Here is a 21031-nt window from a genome sequence, read left to right on the forward strand (position 1 = left end):
TTCCGCTGGTTTGCAAAGTGCCATGACTTTTTGACTGCACATCTCTGCCATCATCCATCATGGACTGATATGGAGAATGATTGGTTTAGTCATCTGTGACCAAAGATGTGTTCAACTGTATTATTATAGGAGAGATCCACTACCATGGTAGAAATAAACTCTGAAATGAGACCATAGGGCAAGGCAAATGTATGTGACTTGGTCTTAGGTTTTATTGTTTCACACACATTGGTTTTTGGAATTTGACACTGGAAAAGGTCAGTTTTCATTCCAACCCCAAAGAAGGGCAGTGCCAAAGAATGTTCAAACTACCACACAATTGCACTCATGCTAGCAAGGTAATGCTCAGAATCCTTCAAGGTAACCTTCAGCAGAATGTGAACCAAGAAATTCCAGATGTGCAAGCTGGATTTAGAAAATGCAGAGGAACCAGAGATCAAATTGCCAACATTCATTGGATTATACATGTGCTTCATTGACTATGTGAAAGCCTTTGACTGTGTGTATCACAACAAACTAGAAAACTCTTAAAGAGACGGGAATACCAGACCACCTTAACTCTCCTAAGAAACCTGTATGAAGGTCAAGAAGAAACAGACATGGAACGATGGACTGGTTCAAAATTGGAAAGGAGTATGACAAGACTTATATTGTCACTCTGCTTATTTAACTCGCCCAAGAGAGTTTCTTGGGCAAGCTCTGGGAGATGGTGAGGGACAGGGAAGCCTGGTGTCCATGAGGTTGCAGAGTCAGACTCGACTGAGCGACTGAATAATGACATGATCTTGAACGTTCTCTTTTTAGAGCTCAATCAGAAGTCTAACTTTTCTACCACAATGTTGATCTTCAGGTTTAACCTGTTAAAGACAATATTACTTTCAAGTTGTGGTTATGTATCAGGATATAAATTGTATCATATTGTGTATTTAAACATTGTAAAAGAAACAGTTTATAGTAAAGATTTATATAAACATCTATAAAGTAATTGAATTTAAATATCCTAAATATAGTTAGTTTCAAGTACTTTAAATAGTTCTTAAAATACTTCAACTTTTAGTCTATATTTCCCTTACCCAAATTTATTGATATAAGAATTCTGGGCCCCAAAAATATTAGAGAAAGAGAAATTCATGTATGTGTATCTTAAATTTCAATAATTGAGTTATTGTGTTCTTAGGATTTCTTTGGTGGTATTATGTAAATTTATAAATATTCATTAGTGAATATACTTTTCTAACATCTCATCTCATTACTTGTAGTTAATGCTCTGACAGTGAAAGCACATTTGTGATAAGGTGATCTCACTAGTCTATTTTATTTAGTGTATGTTTGTGATATATAGACTTGTTATCTGTTTCATTAATATGCTATCTAGGAATCATGTTTTAGAGTAGAAAATACTGATTTAAAAAATTCTACCATCCTATATTAAGAGTGTTGTAAGTAAGGTTGTATTTGTTATTAAAGATAAGCAACAATTTTTAACTGTAAAAATTGTTAATTGTAAAACTTATTAACTAGTGACAATAATTATAAACCTATATTAATGTAAAATAATGACCATAATATTGCATATGTGGATTATATAAGGTCTCATTATAAAATATGCATGATACATAAATATATATAATTGTTATTCTACTAAGCTATAAATCAGGACTATCTAAAACTTATATGTGAGTATAATAAGCATCAGTTATCATTTTATTAAGTATTTTTGCTTAGCCCTTTAGAAGTCTGGAAGAAAGATTATGATAGCTTACTTTATGGATAGCATCTCTTAAAAAAACTGTCAATGAAAATTTGAATTTCTGTCTTCTTTCATCTTTTACATATGCTTTAAAAAATATTTATTTATTTATTTATTATTGGCTGTGCTAGGTCTTCATTGCTGCAGAGGCTCTGCCTAGTTTCAGTGAGCAGAGGCTCTTCTTTAGGGTGATATGCAGGCTTCTCACTGCAGTGGTTTCTCTTGTTGCAGATCAGGCTCTAGAGTGCTACTAAGGCTTTGGTAGTTGTGGCATGGGGGCTCAGTATTTGGGACTCCTGGGTTCTAGAGCACAGGCTTAATAGTTGTGCAAGGGCTTAGTTGTTCCACGGCATTTGGGATCTTCTGGACCAGGCAGTGTACCAGTGTCTTCTTCATTGGCAGGCGGCTTCTTTCCCACAAGCCACCAGGGAATCCCTCCTTAATTTCTTAATAAATTTCCTTGTAACAAGTAGTGGCAATAATAATTCTCTGTAACCTATAGTTATCCATTGGATTTTGAAGCTGCTGATCAAGGCCAGTAGGTAGATTTCAGGTAGAATGCAAAAGGATTCTTTCTTTATGAGTGGAAATCCTACTTATCAGGTGCCAACATTCATCTAGAGGAGGGGTCCTCAACCTCTGGGATCTAATGCCTGATGATCTGAGGTAGAGCTGATGTATAACAGAAATAAAGTGCACAATAAATACAGTGCACTTTAATCATCCCCAGACTGGTCCCCCCAACCCTGGTCCGTGGGAAAATTATCTTCCAGGAAACCTGTCACTAGTGCCTAAAAGGCTGGGGACTACTGACCTAGAGTATGTTTTGAAAATTCTGTAGAAGGAATTAACGTGGATCCAGTCACTTCTTAGTGACTTCCCTTCCACAGTGATGTAAATAACATTGACCTTTGTTTAAAAATTGCAAACCCATTTGAAAATGAATCTGCTGCTTTGCATTATTAAAGCTTCTAAGTATTTAAATTGTATTTTAATTTTATAGAGCTACTCTTAGGCTTATATTGAATTTTACAGGACTAACCAGCAGAATTTGTCAATTTGGGGACCTTAAAGGTATCTTAAATCTTTTAAATGAGAAGTTCATAAAATTGTTCAGTTTTTATTTCTGAATACCTTTTTTGTAGTACCCTTAATGTAGCTTTAATCCATCTGTTTGTGTGTTCTAGAAGTGTAGAAGTGCTTCAAGTAGTCATTAAGGTAGAATTGTTTTCTTAAGTTGGAGGTGGGCCCGTTCATTCTGAGGGTAATAAATATTTTCGACCTTGCAGGCCATATGGTCTCTGTCGTAACTACTCAGCCCTGCTGCTGTAGAATGAAAAGTTATAAACAATACAGAAAGAAATGGGTGTGCCTTGTTTCAACAAAACTTTATTTACAAAAACAGACCATAGTCCAATGAGCAGTGTTTCATCAGCTCCTGCTCTAAATCATTGAGTCTGTGGTTTTTCTAAAATCAGGTCATTTTATGCCTGGAAGTGAAGAGGCAGTTTCTGCTTTTTGCTTTATCATCAATAGTAGTACTTTCATTCTGAATACTAATAGAATAGAGAAAAGAAAAGATACTAAAGATACTCTAGGAGGAGACTGGTTAACTGGATTTGGAGAGATTGCAGGCTGATCTATAGACTTGTGCTCTATACCTGGGAAAGATTGAAAGCAGGAGGAGAAGGGGACAACATAGGATGAGACGGTTGGATGGCATCACTGACTCGATGGACATGAATTTGAGCAGGCTCTGGCCGTTGGTTATGGACAGGGATGCCTGGTGTGCTGCAGTCTGTGGGGTTGCAGAGTCGGACACAACTGAGTGACCAACCTGAACTGGTATCTGGGTATTCGTACAATCTCTGGCTTATCATGAGCTCTGCTGGAGAAAGTCAGGAAACTGTTAACTTGTGCTGGCTCACCTTAGTGCTCCCAATCAACCCTTTTATTTATCTCTATTTGACTCCTTGTTACATTCCTCACAACATCTCTTCCAAGGTCATTCTTATCCCCTCATAGCTTGGTATCAGCATTTGATCTCTCATCTCTTTTTTAGGAAAAATGTGTGATATCATTCAATATGAATCTCTTATGTTCTATGTTAGTTCCTTTTTTAAGGTAGGAATGAAAAGTTATCATTTTTATCTACAATTAAATGATTTTTTAATTCTCAATTTAATATGCAGACTGTGTAAGTTATTATAAAATATTTGCCTAAATAAGTATACTTAGCTGTGAATAGTGAAGGAACTCAGCCATACATATACATGTATCCATTCTCCCCCAAACACCCCTCCCATCCAGGCTGCCACATAACATTGAGCAGAGTTCCATTTACTATTCAGTAGGTCCTTATTGGTAATCCATTTTAAATATAGCACTAACTGCTGTTTTTGGGGGGGGGTGGTTTATAACACTTGAAATAGATTAAACAGAGGTTGTATACTATCATTTTAATTTTGTTAGATGGTATTTATTTAGCTCAAATATTTAGAAAGTTTGCCACATGTTTGAGTAGTAATTTTTTTTTTTTTGTAGTTTATAAAAGAGAAACTAGTAATCTGAATGTTTTGCATTGTTTGTTTTAAAATTTGTCACAGTGGGCATGTAATCAAGTGAAATTTTGATTGTTTAGAGATGTTTCAGGAACCATGATTATGTAGCAGTCTTGCGTACCTTTGGGTTTCTTTAGTGGTGAGACCCTTTTCACTGCCCAGGATGGATGGGCTGAAATGGCAGGAACATGACTAGAAAGCACACAGTATATATGTTTCAGTGAGCATGTTGCTAGTGACAGGTACTCGATGGTTGTTGGGATCCTTGTCAACAAAGAGAATCCTTTGACATTAAAGTCACCGGCTCCAACCTGATTTGGGGTGGCTATTGGCAGTTCCATCAGGCTGCAGCTGATCAGTGAATGTCAAAGCTGTGCTGTTCTACACTGTCACCAGCTCTCTTGTGTGTGTGTTTTAGGGAGGGATGGTTTGGCTTATCTTGTTATTTCGTCTTCACCAGGCTTTCAAATTGCTTACCTTTGGGAAATGCATTGAGAGGTCATAGGGAATATAGATGTCTTTAGGACATGCAAAATCATATACAGAGTGATGACTTATGTGGAGACGAGTAATGATTACCTTGACTCCAAGCCAATCAATGGCGTGAACACCTGGGGACTCATTAAATGGCATTTGTGGTGTCTGTAACTGAGGTTTTGAGCTCTGTTTCAGGAAGAGCAGTGACAGCCCTTAATGTCTAATTGACCTCTTTGTTTCACTTTCTTTCTTTTTCCTTATTTGTGTCTGATGTGGGTCCCAATGGCAGCAAACAGCCCTGCTCAGCATTTTGAACTTCTGTTCAGACCTTCAGCACCTCAGTTTGGGTAGTTGTGTCATGGTAAGTATTGGAAAATTATTTTTTCTTCCCATGGGTGAATTTTATCCTGACTCAACCCACACCCACTCGCAGCTTTTCAGATTTATGGTTAACAACTGTGCACCCACTTTCAAACATTTTTCTTAAATCGAAGAGTTTGTCTTTGAAACATGGACATTACTTATCTGTGAGAACAAGGAGAGAAGTATAGTGTGGTATAAAGTGGGTGGTTCTGCCTCAAGTAAGATGTTATCTCAGACTAGCTATTTACCTCTCTGGGCTTCTTTACAAAATAGTAAATCAATCATACCCAAATGCCAGTAGTTTGGTTACTTTTTCACGAGGCTAATTTTAGTTTTTGAGATCTGAGATTATTTACTGGAAATGTTGATGACAGTAGATAAATTTATTTTGTTTGCTTTTGCATTTGTTTTACTGCCCTTATTGAGTAAGATAAAATGATGGACACCAGCCTATGTTGATGCTCACATGTTTTTGAAGCAGTGGTCACTGGTCTGTGAAATCCAAAAGTCTAGGGACTCTTGGAATAATCTTGAGATTCAAAATTGTAGTTTACATGTCATTAAAAGAGTTATTGCCACGAATTAAATGGTTTTCAACTAAATGGCATGGTTAATAGATAGTGCTGACACTGGAGGGACAGCAGAGCCCTTGGTGTGTTTATGTGTGTGTGTTCCGTGTATGTGTCTGTGTGCATACACACTCAAAGGAAATGCGTCTCCCAGTGTAACTGACTGTAGAGCAATCTATTCCTTTTTATTTTTTTACCTGCCCCCCCCCAACCCCAACTCACACACTCAAAGCAGATTCAGGAAATCCTAAATCATTCCAGTTTTGCACCCACTTATTAGGAAGACCTTAATAAGCAGGATGTTGCAAGATCAAAGTTTCTTAGGCTTTGTTAAACCACATGTATAGACTCAGGCGGGCTTCTTTGGTGGCTCCGACCATAAAGAATCTGCCTGTGGTGCAGGAGACCTAGGTTTGATCCCTGGGTTAGAAAGATCTCCTGGAGAAGGGAATGGCTACCCACTCCGATAGTCTTGTCTGGAAAATTCGATGGACAGAAGAGCCTATCAGTCTACAGTCCATGGAGCTGCAAAGAGTCAGACATGACTGAGGTGCTAACACTTTCACTTTCATAGGCTTAGGCTCATCTTGGTCTCTGGAAAGTCTTGGGAGCCTACTCACTCAGTATTACGTTTTGCTTACTTCTGATCAACTTTTTACCTTAGTAAGCCATTTCACGGGCTGCTGTTGGGTCCTTCTAGTTTCTCTTCTATGAGCTCAGGGACATTCCGTGGCACTTTCTGTGACAACACACCAGCCAGTTACTGTCACTTGGATCTTTGCCTATTTTGTTAGCCCGCCTTCTTTAGATTAGTAAGGACCCTGTTTTAACTTTGGCTAGAGGTTTCTGCCTGCTAATTACCTCCCCATAAAGTAAAGCAGCATTTTCTAGAAAAACAGGCCTCTGATCACAGCACTTTAGAGTTGGAATTATGTATATTTATAGTTGGAATTAGGTGTAGTAGCAGGCAACATTTTCCAAAGTTGACCTATGAAATGTTAGTCCTAAAAGATATTCAATTTAGAAAGTTGTATATTTATGGGAAAGAGTAGGGCAAATAGGAATTCTGGGTCAAAATTAGGAAACGATGCTCCTATATCCTCCTCCTGACATTTTCAGTAGTATGTCCTACAATAAAGAGAGTTTGCCTTTGCTTAAGCCAATATTTTCTAGCTTTACCTGACACTGAACCTGTTTTTCCATATTACATCTATGAACGTGTCCCACTCGTTCCCAGAGACCCTGGCAGCCGCTACTCCCTCCTTCAACCCCTGCCACTGTAATCACTCTCACAGCACCTTGTTTTATTATTTTACTTATCACTCTCTGAATTTATTTTGCTCACTTATCTGTCTGTATGTCTTTCCAAGAAATGTGAACACAGTATTTTTTTTTTTTTTTTGGTTCACTGTTGTTCCGGATGTCTGGAGCAGTGCTGGCACATTGTAGATGAAAATATGAATAAAGAAATAAATAAAAGGAAGTAATCATTGAAAATGTTTACTGTTTCATTTCCTTTTAATGTCTGGTGATAATGACAATACCTGATTATAACAAAAGCAAATAAAACTCTTAAATTAAAAGAATCTGTTTAAAGAAACATCATTAAAACAGTCAAAGTCCATGAACAATGTTTAATTCTTGATTAGTAGAAGCTTATCCCATGATCATGAGTTAAATCACTAGACACCTCTGATAACTGACAACAGCTAATGTATCACGATCTAAATTATCTTCAGGTTGCATTTTCAGTCTCCAAAGACCTCATTTAACCAAAACTAGTATCCTTATTAATACTATCAACATATTCACTTACTATTTTAATGCCTAGCAAAGTACAGACCTTTCTCAGGGAGATCTTACATACCTATCAAAGTGGCAACAGCACTGTCAAAATGGGAGGCATACACTAAATAATCCTCAAATTCTTCGAGAGGGCCTTAGGATTTCAGGCTGCCTTTGGATTTAATTCATTCATCCTGTCTGGAATTCTTGTAAGTGGCTTTTTAAGGACGTGATTACTCTTGCTGTTTTATGAAACAGCGGCCGCTCTGGGAGATGAGTGAGCAGATCTGTATTAACCACAATGTGGGGATGTTTACATGGAAGCAAACAACAGGAGGTGATTAAGGATGTTTGAACATGCTCCAGACAGTTTCTGTTTCTGAGCATAGTATGGGAAAGACTGAAATTACTTGATTTCCAGATTGAAGACTACGATGTGACAGCTAGCATGATAGGAGCCAAGTGTAAAAAACTCCGGACTCTGGATCTGTGGAGGTGTAAGAACATCACTGAGAGCGGGATAGCCGAACTGGCTTCAGGGTGTCCGCTTCTGGAGGAACTTGACCTCGGCTGGTGCCCTACTCTGCAGAGCAGCACCGGGTGCTTTGCCAGACTGGCACGCCAGCTTCCAAACTTGCAGAAACTCTTTCTAACAGCTAACAGGTCGGTGTGTGACACAGACATCGAAGAACTGGCGTGTAATTGTACCAGATTACGCCAACTGGACATATTAGGTAAGGTGCAGTCTGTAAGTTTTATTTTAAAGCCTTGACATAAAAGCTAATCTCAGACATTTTATAAAGAAAAAAAATCTTGGATGCAATCAAAATGTTGTCTTGATAATTATAACTGTCCTTAAGTAAGAGAGGGAGGGCAATAACAGAATTTTATCCTTGAATTTATCAGGAAACTCTGAATAATCCTTAGTTCTTGGTCTAGTGAGAAGAATGAGAGTTTGGATGAGCCGTGTTCTCCATTTTTATTGACAGATAAGAAATAATTCGTTTGTATAATGAATTCAAGACACACACACACAGCTTCTTGACGTTAAATTCTTGATTAAAGAATACTGTAAGTCTCTATCCCTGATGATTGTGCTTTTAGGAGTAGTTCTACCCTAAGGCAAAGCTATTGAACATCCTTCCCAGTTCTGGGATTCCTTGTGTCTTTATTGCAATTTCCAGCCAGAAACTGTGTGATATTTTGTTACTTCTGATGTTGGCCAGAATTGCTAGAATGCCACGGTTATAATTGTCCACACAGTTGTGAACCCAAAACACTTGCACTGTGTTTCTGCTAATCTGTTAATACTAATAGATTAGTCCTTGAAGTGCTAGCTATATCTTTTCCTGTTTATTCAACATTTAACCAAAGGGAAACCTGAAGATTTTCAGGACTGGTGTTTCTGTTTCATTTAAAATCTCTCCACAGTCCAGGCTTATGGTACATTTGTAGGTGTTGCTTATATAGTCACATGTTACTTATCAGAGTTACTTATAGGCATAAATTGTTTCTTAAAAACTTAGGAATGGAAAATTAAGCATATGGGGTTAATAGTTACAAACTAAGCAACAAAGATATATATATATATATATATGCTAGAATTATATCCAGTATCTTATAATAACTTATAATGGAATATAATCTTCAAAAATTACTGAATTCATTATACCATATACCTGAAACTAATACAATATTATAAATCAACTATACTTCAGTAAAAGTAAATACACTTTAAAAAATCAATTAAAAAATTGATTTTAAAAATTTAGGAAGAACTTCTTGTTTATTATATACATACTTTGGGCTAGATACTTCATCTGTGTTATATTCTCCTTCATCTTCATAGCTCAGAAATCTGGATATCATTTGTCTTTTCATAGTTGAGGGTGCTGGAGCCAGCAGTTAACATGTAGCAGAGCAAGGGTCAAGTACAAGGATTTTGAGCCCAGGATCAGTACTGTGTTTTCAAAACACCACATCCACTTAACCTGCTTGTTTCTTTTCCTACCTATTCATGTTCTCCCTTGAATTAGCCTAGACTTTTTCTATAAGATAAATATTTTGAAATGTTCAAAAAAAGTCAAAGTCACAGGGACGATGAGAAAAAGCAGCCAAAAGCCTTTAAAAATAATCATGCCGTGGTGGATTCATGTTGATGTATGGCAAAACCAATACAATATTGTAAAGTAATTAGCCTCCAATGAAAATAAATAAATTTGTATTAAAAAATAATAATAATCATGAATTCCATCAGGCTTCACTTCAGAGGATGGTGCCAGTGTTGTTTAAAATCTATTTTACAGTTCCCCTTCCAAAAAAACCCTCAAATAAACTCCAAAACATACTAGAATGGAAAGTAGCCAGTATCTGAAAGAGATGCCACCAAACTCCAAAGACATAAGTAACACTGATCCCAAAGTAAAGCACAGGTGTTATGGACCATGGGTTCTGTTGTCAGGTAGCCTAAGTTTGGTCTATGAATGTATGAATTACTTGACAGAGACATAAAAGAAATACAGGTAATTAGTATCATGAGTTCTTTTGAAATATTTGTGACTTGCATGAGGAAGGGAGTATCATTATTTATTTTGCTGAGTATAGTTATATAATTTTCAATGGAAGATGACCATCAAGCAAATATATTGGAGCATCTTATTTCAAATATAAAGAGCACAGTAAAAAAATATCACTAATAATAATTCATAATGCTAACACCAAAGTGACGGTATGCTTTATACTGTTCTGAGCATATTTTAACTTATTTAATCATCACCATAACCTCATGAGGTATTAATAGATATATTAGCCACAGAGGAGAAAACAGGTGGAAATAGGTTAAATAATTTGTCCAGGGCTCCTGACTAGTAAGGAATCTGGACTTGAACCAGAGTCTCTGCTTCTAACCACTGTGCTGTATTTTTATTGTTTTTTGGTTTCTTTTCACCATTTAGTGTTAGAATCCTTATTGTTTTCTTTTAAAAGGGGTTCTTAGTTAAACCATACTGATATTCATTATTTTATTTGTCATTTTGTGATTAGCACATATGAATGTTAAGTGGCATAACTTCTTCATACTGAACGTACTTGTCTATCAGTACAAAGCTGAATAAGATAGAGTACTTGTCTTCAGAGAGTTGATAACCTAGCAAGAAGAAATAAAACAAGCATATAAATAACTGTAATGCAAGCTAGAAGCAAGTCCATCGTGATGAGGCTCAAAGCAAAGAGAAATATATATATGATCAGAGAAGTAAGGAAAGGCTTAATTCAAAAGGCTAATAGGGGGCTGCCCTGGTGGTCCAGTGGTTGAGAATCCGTCTGTCAGTGCAGGGGACACTGGTTCGATCCCTGGTCCAGGAAGATCCCACATGCTGCAGGGCAGCTGAGCCCATGTGCCACAGCTACTGAAGCCCAGTTGTCTTAGAGCCCACGCTGTGCAAGAGGAGAAGCACTGCAGGGAGAAACCCACGTGCTATAGCCAGAGTAGCCCCTGCTTGCCGCGACTAGAGAAAACCCGTGCTGAGCAGCAGAGGTCCAGCACAGCCCCAAATAAAGAAATATGTAAAATAATTTTTTTAAAAAAAGGCTAATAGGTAATTGAAAGATAGACTTAAAAAATGAGCAGGAAATTGGGGGAGGAGGGCATTGTAGGCAGAAAAAATAGCATGAAGCCAAAGCAGAGGAGTTGAAATCAGTCTTATTTGATCTAAAATGTTGGTGTAATGGAGGGTAACATGGGGAGCTTTGAACACCAGGATGAGGAATCTGCACAAAATTAAACAAGAAAGAGCTCTTACTGGGCTTCAGTTAGGGGTATGAGTGATATATTTAGAACTATGTTTTAGGAATCCTTACCTGGAAATGAGTAGTAGGTGACTTGGAGAAGGAAGAGATCAAAACCAGGGAGATTGGCTGCAATAATCCATCTAATGAGGGTCTACACCAGGGTAATGGCATTGGGAAATTAGCCATCATCCCTTCATCCTTTTGTTGATTACACACCTATTGAGCATATACTGTGTTGGCCTTGTTTTCAACACTGGAGATACGAAAGAGCAAGCTGACTGAAAACAGGACTGTGTCCTAAGTAGACAACAAAACCACAGCACAGAGTGCCCTGGAAGAATACGAAAGGGGACACTAGCCCAGTTAAATGTTCAGTCTCTGACTTCCTTCCCTGAAATTCTCTTGGGCTTTAGGAGCTCCAGATTTATCAGGAAAGACTTCCCTAGTGGCTCAGTGTGAGCCCTTGCACTGTAGCCCACCAGACTCTTCTGTCCATGTAATTCTCCAGGCATGAGTACTGGAGTGGGTAGCCATTCCCTTCTCCAGGGAATCTGCCTGACCCAATCTCCCACATTGCAGGCAGGTTCTTTACCATCTGAGCCACCAACTAAAGCATACGAAAAAGACAGTTATCATGAAGATACAGGTGTCCATCTGAGATCCCATGGGTAGAAGCTGGCTGTGGTCAGACCTCAGGAGGGACCGAAAACCATCAAAAGGCGAGGGAGCTTTTTCTCTTTTTCCTTCCTTCTCCTGTCCTGCCTGCTGAGGCCCCATCCCCGATGCCCTCCGTCTGCTGCCTTAGGCTTTGTGTCTGCCTCTCCCTCTGGTCTTGCTTTGTTCTTCTCTTGTCATGCTGGCCATCTCTGCTTCTCTGGGTACACATGGCCAAATATAGCAGTCATGACCCAGTTTTCCATGTCTTTAGCTCAAGAGATTGAGTGGGCACTGGAGACTTTACTGAATCCCAATTCTGAATTCCCAGGAGGATCTGCATTGGTTTGTCACAGGGCTGGTCACAGTCAGGATAGCAGTACAGTCACAGCTTCTAGAGTCTGTGGCAGGGAGGGGAGGAGATAGGATTTCTCAGAGCAAAAGGCATAGACTACTGTTTCAGAAACTTGAATCCCCATCCCACGAATGTATACGCAATACCATTGTGGGTTTTTTTTTCCCTCCCTAGAAAATCTGTAGTTACAACACATGACATCTTGGAGCCTAGTCATATTTGGTATGTTTTGAGTACCTGCCATGTATCAGTGCTTTATATATTTTATATGATTTATATTCCATCTGAATAGCCCATAATCACTTCAAATTTATTATGAGCTAAATAGTACTCATCAGCCATCATTTGTCTTCCAGTCATGCCATTTTATACTTACTGTAAAACTTATCAAATTGTATTGTACTTACTTGCTTTCAACTCTGGTCAATGAGTTCTTTAAGGCAGGCACGTGTCTTACTCATCTTTGTATTTCCAGTGCCCTGAGACAGAAGTTTCTACAGGGTAGTTGCTCAGTAATTGCACTGCATGGAATTAGAGGTTGAATCATTGTAAGTATTGAGGCCCGATTTGACCCACGGGTTCAGGAAAATGAGATGTGCAAACAGTTTTGAACTGGGGTGAACAGAAATAGGAACGTCTGGAGGAGCTGATTGGAAAGGGTAGGAGGTAGGAATGAAAATCAAATGGGTAGGTCATTGATGAAATTCAGGTCCTAGATTCACCAGCTTGCTGGAAAAATATTTTTTACAGGACAATTTCAATATTAAGTCTTTTAAGAAATGTTCTCAATTTTTAAAAGGCTGTTTTAAATGTGTTTTAAATAATTAACAAAAGGAACTTTTCATCAGGATATTATATAAATGTTGTGTAATATTTTGTTTTGTATTGTTTTTAAACAGGAACAAGAATGGTAAGTCCGGCATCCTTAAGAAAACTCCTGGAATCTTGCAAAGATCTCTCCTTACTTGATGTGTCCTTCTGTTCTCAGATTGATAATAGAGCTGTGCTGGAACTCAGTGCGAGCTTTCCGAAAGTGTTCATAAAAAAGAGCTTTACCCAGTGACTTCATATATATCCTGTAATAAAATGAATGTGCTTTTTTAGGGTTTTATTTTGGGGTTGGTTTTGTTTAGTTTTTATAATGGTGGGCCCATTAAGACATTTGTGGATTTTAAAGAAAAATGTGGAATTGTCCCTTAAATCACTGCATCAATGATTTAAACAGATGTTTTCACAAAATAATGTAAGCACTTTCCTTCAAGAATATTTGAGTGGCTCATATTGTTTTTATCTTTGGTTAATCAGTGGTATAATGCTTTAGTCAGTAACTACATGTTTGATAAAAGTAATATGGAAACATTTTAACTTATTTTGAAAGGAGCACTTTGGACAATAAAGTATGATATTTATGCAAAAATAAAATTAATTTTTCACACCTCCATGTAAGGATGCCTTATTAATAATAAGCCTTATGACCTGGCCAGTATTCTGTTTGGTATGTACAAAATTGTTAGAGTTGTTTGAAGGAAGAATCTTATTTTTCATCTGTTAAGGTTATTTTTTAAGTTGATATGCTAATTATTCAAGTTGAAAGTTTTTAGTTTCTCCACTTTTCTGATATATTTATCTATTTTACTGTTGGATAATAACAGTATAAAAAGATGGGCAAAGATAAGAACAAGAGGTCCTAAATGAAAATTTTACAATTGCTCAGCAGATGCCTTAAAAATTTGCCAGAGGGAAAGGTTTAAGTCATCTGAATTATATGTGGATTTTATTTATTTGTTTTTTCTGTGCCCCAGCACCTTAAATAATCAGAAACCAGCTATAGTGGAGGAAACAAAGAAAAGAAACATTGTTTTGTTAATTGTAAATTGATTTAGTTCTGCTGCTAAGAAAGTAGACAGAAAATATTTTGTGGAATGAAAAAGCAGGGCTGTTCCAAATACCAAACTAATGTTAAACGTTTACTGTAACAAAATTTATTTTCCCACACAGGGCAAAGTGTAAATTTCCAATATCCACACATCCTAGAGTGATCCTATAGAACTCTGCTGTTCAACACAGCAGCCACTAGCCACATGTGGCTGTTTTATTTAACTTGGATTTAATTAAAAATTCCATTCCTAGTTTGTACTAGCCACATTTCAAGTGTTCAGTAGTTCCCTGAGGCTAGTGGTTATCATATTGGACAGCACTACTCTATAATTTCTTGTTATAAGATGTAGTCATTTAAGAAGAAGCATATTTGGGTTAAAAATTAGCATAGTTAACATATATCTCTAGGAAATTTTTGAAGATACTCTCAATAGTATGTATAGGAAAGCATTTTTACCCCTACCAAAGTTCTTAAGCTAGTGAATTTATACATGTGGGAAATAGTAGGCATTCAGTAAATAGTTGTTGAATGAATAAGAATATATTATTGAATTCAGCCATATGTCAAATTTTAAAATTATAAATTACAAGTAGTACTGTGCCTATTTTATAGAATATAAAGAATGTAGTATGTGACATTTAAAATATTAAAATAGTAATCCAATCTCCTCCACATAAGAAACCATTGTATGAGAGTTGCTGTCCTTTTGGTACGCCCCACATCTTCTGTTTGATGGCAGAAGCAAAGGGCAGTAAGAAAAAGGCTTGCTTAGTCTCCATTACTATCTTCAAGCACTTGCTTTTCACTCAGGAATATATGTAAGCATCATCTTAAATGTCTTTTTCAGTGGAGGATGGGATTTATAATTTGACTACCAACTGGGTGAAGTAGTGCTTTTCTCTTAGACTAACAGCTATCATTGAATTAATACTTCCTGTGAGGCACTGTTTCCTGTGGATTCCATTTATAACTCATTTAGTCTTCATAATAACCCTGTATGATAGATATCATTGGTTACTCCCATTTACAGGTGAGGAAACTAAGACAAAGAAAGATCAAAGAACTTATCTCATGACTATAGCTGCTACTAGCAGAGCCAAGCATACACACCCAAGCCATCTGGCCTTCGATGCTGTACGGTCAGTCTGTGCTTTAAAAGTGTCCAGGTGAGGCACCTGGTTCTAGGGCAGAGGTTGGCAAACATTTTCTGTAAAGACCTGGATACTGAATATTTCAGGCAGTATTTCAGGCAGACCTAATACTGAATACTGTGGGCTAAGAGGCAAAAAATTGAGATTATTTTGTAAGTATATATATAACTCAAGAGAAAATGAATTTCCACAAAATTTTTATTGACAGAATTCAAAACAAAAATAACTGAAGTTTTCTGTATTGCAGTTCTACTAACTGAAAGAAATAGTTTGGAGGAGGGTAACATTTCACTTAGTTTGGAGTCAGTGTTAATATTTCCTGTCATCAAAATAGAAAAAAATTGATTGTACATATTCATCTGTTAATGTTCATCTGTAGTAAGATTTTACATATTTTGTCTTTGAAAATATCTTTTCATACAGATAAGGATTGCCAAATACATTAATCCATGAGAATATGATTTTCATGGTGCAGATTTATCACTTGGAAGGCATTAATAGAATTTCATTAGGTTCTTTCTTCCCTTGATATTTTCCTTTCAGGATATTACATTGCAGATTATTCACTTCCTGACTCACTTCCTGATTGAAGTTTAGGTGGAAGTTCCTCAGTTGCACAATTGAATAGATTTTGACAAGTAGTTCTTTTTTTTATACTTACATTTAGAGATCCAGAAAACACTGCCATACCTATTGTTGGAACTCAGAAAATACATCTGCTGCAAATTCATGTGAGAATGGAGCTCCTGTCATTTGTCTTACCTTTCCATAGCACAGGAAGTAATAAAGCAGCTCTGTGTTAACTTTATGATTCAGTGTTAGTTGTCATCAATATTGCTTTGTTGTATTAAGTTTCACATAGAAGCACTCTTTTGCTGGCTTCACCTCCAGAGCTTCTAATTCAGTTGTTGTTTAGTCACTAAGTTGTGTCTGACTCTCTGTGACCCCATGGACTGTAGCCTGCCAGGCTTCTCTGTCCATGGGATTTCTCAGGCAAGAATACTGGAGTGTGTTGCCATTTCCTTTTCCAGGAATCTTCCTGACCCAGGGATGAAACCCACATCTGCATTGTCTGGCAGATTAACACTGAGCCACCTGGGAAGCCTTCTGATTCAGTAGAATTTGCATTTCTAGTACTAGTTAGGCATTCCTGCTCCTGCTGCTCTGAGGGCCACCCTTTGAGAAACACTGGTCTACAGTTCTCCTTAGGTCTGAATGTTTCCCTTAATCCCAGTGAATCCACATATAGTGGGAATAACTATTGTCATATTGTTGTGCACTGTTTCAATTTTTGGTTGAATTCATTATAAAACATTATCAAGCCTGCAACAAAAGCTAAATTCCAAAGCCATTCAATATTCTGTAATAGTGGCCGAGGGCATTTCTTCTAGTTCAGAAAAATCTCAATATCAGCTCTGACCTCAAAAACTCACAATAAAAGTACCACTGTTTAGCTAACTGTTGTATGAGAGGACAAATAAGGATATTCAGCTTCTTTATCTGATGAAAAATAGCAGAACTAATGATGATTAGATGAAGTTCTCCACTGACATTGCTTTTCCAGTAGCACAATAACACAATATTAAATCTTATGTATTTCATGAAGTACTTGTTGATGAATAATACAGTAAACAATTATAGTTTTAAACTGCATTTTCACAAGCTTTGTAAATTTGACCAACTAAACCTTTTGTTTTCTGCTCCACACATATTTTTACCACCACTGATTGTAACACATCTTAGCAGATTCTACTTTAGGTTATACTGAATTCACATTTTCTTAACTTACTAGAAAATATTCTTGTCTATAATTGTTCCATGCAGACCACTCATAGAAACCAACTCTTCAGTCACTTCAACCTTGGCATTGACTCATCAAATAAATAATGATAACTTGGCAGTATCAGTAACATCTGTTGACACATCAAGAGCCAAGGAGAACCACTCAGGATCATTTGCTTTGGTTTTGTATTGACTAATGATGTTGTTCCCAGTGTTCTCAATTCTTTGGGCCAAAAGGCTAATTTATTAGTCTTAAGCAGGTTTACTTTGGACACGTTTCTTCAGCTGATGAATCAAAAACAATTTAATTAACTCACCATTGGTAACAGGCTTTCCTTGCTTGGCTAACAAATGAGCCACTTACAAACTTACTTTACAGCTTTATTTTCATTTTTTAATTTTTGCAAAGACATTCTGATGTGATAAGATACCTTGTTTTAAATTTTCTAATTTTTCTGGCCATTGCATTCCTATGAACTGAGAATATTGTGGCGAGTGCTTAGTATGGTAATTCCCATGTATTAGTCTTTCAGAGTGGCTACAGTGTCACTGCATTTTAAGCACAATGCTTTGCCATCTAATTTGGTAACAAAATAATCCATACTCCTCTGTGCCTTAAATACATGACACTTGAATTTACTTTTCTCTTTTGTTGTTCCAACTTTATGGGTATGCACTGGTAATAAAAACTGTAAAAATATTGTGGAATGACAGTACGTGTGGCGTTCAGAATGTTGGTAGAAATAGCTGTATCACTATGATTTGTAATGTGCCAAGCAACAGTGCAAAATGATGAGAGCATCAGGTAGGTCTCTGTTGCTGCTACTCAGCTCTGCCATTGTAGTCTGGAAGCCACCATTGACAAAAAGTGAATACGTGTAGTAACATTCCAATAAAACTGTATTTCTGGACACTTAAAGGTGAATTTCATGTAATTTTCATGTGTCACAAAATATAATTCTTCTTTTGATATGTTTATTATTAGCTTTTTTCTAATGGAAGTGGTAGAAAACATTTTTAAGTTGCAGTCTGAATTTGGCTTGTGGGTCTAATTTTTGACCCCTTTAGGAGGAGATTCTGAAATCAGTTAATGTAGCTTTGCCCATTTCTAATTTTATACATCAGAATCAAAACTGTTCTCAGCTTTTATCTTTTTCATTTTACCATTTAGATTTTAGAATTAAGAACAGTATTTTGCTAACTTAAGCTAAACTAAGCTAAGTGAAAGTAGCTCAGTTGTGTCTGATTCTTTGTGACCCCTGACTATACAATCCATGGAATTCTCCGTGCCAGAATACTGGGGTGGGTAGCCATTCCCTTCTCCAGGGTATCTTCCTGACCCAGGAATCGAACCAGGGTTTCCTTTGTTGCAGGCAGATTCTTTACCAGCTGAGTGACCAGGAAAGCCATTTTGCTGATTTAGAGAAAATAAAACTTCTACCATGACAAGAATTTTGGTTGAGATATTTTTTGTTGAGGTATATTTGACAATTAAGAATGCTATATATTTTAAGGTATACAATTCATTAATTTTATATACATTGTAAAAAAAAATCACCACATTCAAGCTAATTAATATATCCACCTATTCAGATAGTTAACACTTTTTTTTGGTGGTGACAATAAGATCCACCCTATTAGCAAATTTTAAGTATACAGTGAAGTATTGGTAACTCTAGTTACATTGTTGTACATTAAGTCTCCAAAACTTATTATGCTTAACTGAAACTTTGTACTTTTTCACCAACATCTCCCCATTTCTCCCTCCTAAGTCCCTGGTAACCACCATTATATTCTCTGTTTCTATGAATTTGACTTTTAGATTTCATGTAGAAGTGAGATCATGTAGTATTTTTTTCTCTCTGTCTTGTTTCACTTAGCACAATGTCCTCCAGTTTCATCTATGTTGTAGATAGCAGGATTTCTTTTTTAAGGCTGAATAATACTCTGTTTTACACATAGATGCACCACATTTTTTTATTTGTTCATCTCTTAACAGACATTTAGGTTGTTTCCCTATCTTGGCTTCTGTGAATGTGTGAATAATGCTGAAATGAGTGTGGTAGTGTAGATTCTCAGAAATGGGATTGCTGGATGCTGTGGTATTTCTGGTTTTACTTTTTTGAGGAACCTCCATATTGTTTTCATAAAGGCCATCCCAATTTATATTCCTACCAACAATGTACAAGGGTTCCCTTAATAAAAGTGAATATGTAGATTATCCATTAAAGTTTAAGGCCTGATGACTCATTATTGCTAGCATTGTCAGCTGACTTAAAATTTTTTATTATTATTTATCTTAGAATTTTGGTAAGACAAATGACCTTCCTGGTGGCCCTTAATAGACAAAGATATCTCCCTGAGTCTGGGAGCATAATTAAAGGATCCTCTCAATTTAAATTGCTTGTATAAAAATACACAATATGCAGCAAAATGTTTAGGCAGTTAAAATTCTTCCTTTCCTTTCAAGTGATTAATTTTGAGCCAATATGTAGCAAAGCAAAACTGATTTCTTGGCAGAATTATTTTTATTTTTTAGTGTTTCCCTAGGAATTAACTTAGAAACTGAAAACTCATATTTGCAAGTGTAAAAATACTAACCAAGAAAGTCAATAAAAATTATGTACCATGTATATTATTAGTGAATTTTCTGGATTTTCATTTTTTACTTTAAGGTATTAAAGGATGCCTATTACTGACAGAGTAATTTTCAAAGCCATTTATCAGTGTTGCATCTTAGTTCTCCTCCATTTAGCACATTTAATATTGATACTTCAGAATAACTCTTTTTTTTTAAGTTACTCCAAAAATTTTGTCAGTGACCCCTAACAGATTAATGTTAATAAGCATTAATGTCAATAAGCAAATGAGGTGATTGGCACCTATAGCTGCAAGTCAAAAGGGAAGAGATAAATTACTTTAATCACAGATGATTTATTATGTATATTTTATATATTGCTTTATAAATGTGGATAGAGGCCAAGATTTTTCCTTTGGCAGAGCAGAGTGTCTTTAATATTTTTGCTTATAAGTCTAAATTTTTGGCTTAAATTTTTGTGCATATGAATACAATTAATGGTTTATTTGATTTTGAAAGAAAAAAGGCTGTTATGTTCAGATGAAGGAAGATTTTTATCAATGTATTTGGTAAAGTAAATTAGTGCAGTCTTAGCTGTAAAATTTTTAAGGAAAAGTTTTAAAGCAAAACAGTCATATGATCAGATAAGTTATGTAGATTACACCAAAGGAAAAAAAAAGCTCTGTTACAAATGAGAGTCTGTACAGACAACTGACTGAGAGGTTTAAAATTTTATTTGTATAAAAATGCTGTTCAATGCCTAATGATTTTTATTGTTCATATTATTCTGTACTTTAGAATAATAAGATAAGCTTGAGTATCTCATTAGCTCACTTTCAAAACTGATCATTTCAGGACACTGCTGAATATAATGGAAGGTTTGGGTAAATAGGTTTGTGTCACAGTCTCTATGAAATTAGACGAGAATAAGCCTGGAAGATAAGCCGTCATCTATGTGCTGAACAGTAGCAATCCATCCTTATGCTATGAAATGCCATCGGCTCGGTGCATTTTGTAACCTGTAAAATTACATGAGTCTGCAATTAAACTGTAAACTGCAGTTACACTGTTATTTACTTTTCCTTTATATTTTCTCAGTAGTTACCCCAAATAAGATTTATTCACCTGCAGTTTGTTTAATTTGTTACTAATTTTGTATTGTTTGGTATTGTTGTTAGTTTAATATAGTGTTTTCCTACTTTTAGTTATTAAGTATCTTGTACTGTGGTACATGCTTTTTGTAGAACCCAATTACTTCACTACCAGTTAGCTCCTAAGTTGTTCCACAGTTTTTAGTCACACCCAAACTACTTCTAGTGAGCTAGACTGGAATAAATG

At 36.3% G+C, this 21031-nt stretch overlaps 1 protein-coding gene across 2 annotated transcripts in view; it reads left to right on the top strand.

Moving 5' to 3' along the window:
* The window catches only part of FBXL4 (F-box and leucine rich repeat protein 4), a 78952-nt gene extending 61137 nt beyond the window's left edge, over window positions 1–17815 (top strand). For both annotated transcript variants that reach the window (XM_040239142.1, XM_040239141.1), the window contains exons 7-9: window positions 5078–5149; window positions 7927–8239; window positions 13203–17815. In XM_040239142.1, the coding sequence (XP_040095076.1) occupies window positions 5078–5149; window positions 7927–8239; window positions 13203–13366 (549 nt within the window). In that variant the 3' untranslated portion in view covers window positions 13367–17815. The remainder of the gene's footprint in view (window positions 1–5077; window positions 5150–7926; window positions 8240–13202) is intronic.
* The last annotated feature ends 3216 nt before the right edge of the window (window positions 17816–21031 follow it).

The sequence above is a fragment of the Oryx dammah genome, unplaced genomic scaffold (genome assembly GCF_014754425.2).
Source record: "Oryx dammah isolate SB20612 unplaced genomic scaffold, SCBI_Odam_1.1 HiC_scaffold_4, whole genome shotgun sequence".
Taxonomy (NCBI): Eukaryota; Metazoa; Chordata; class Mammalia; order Artiodactyla; family Bovidae; genus Oryx; species Oryx dammah.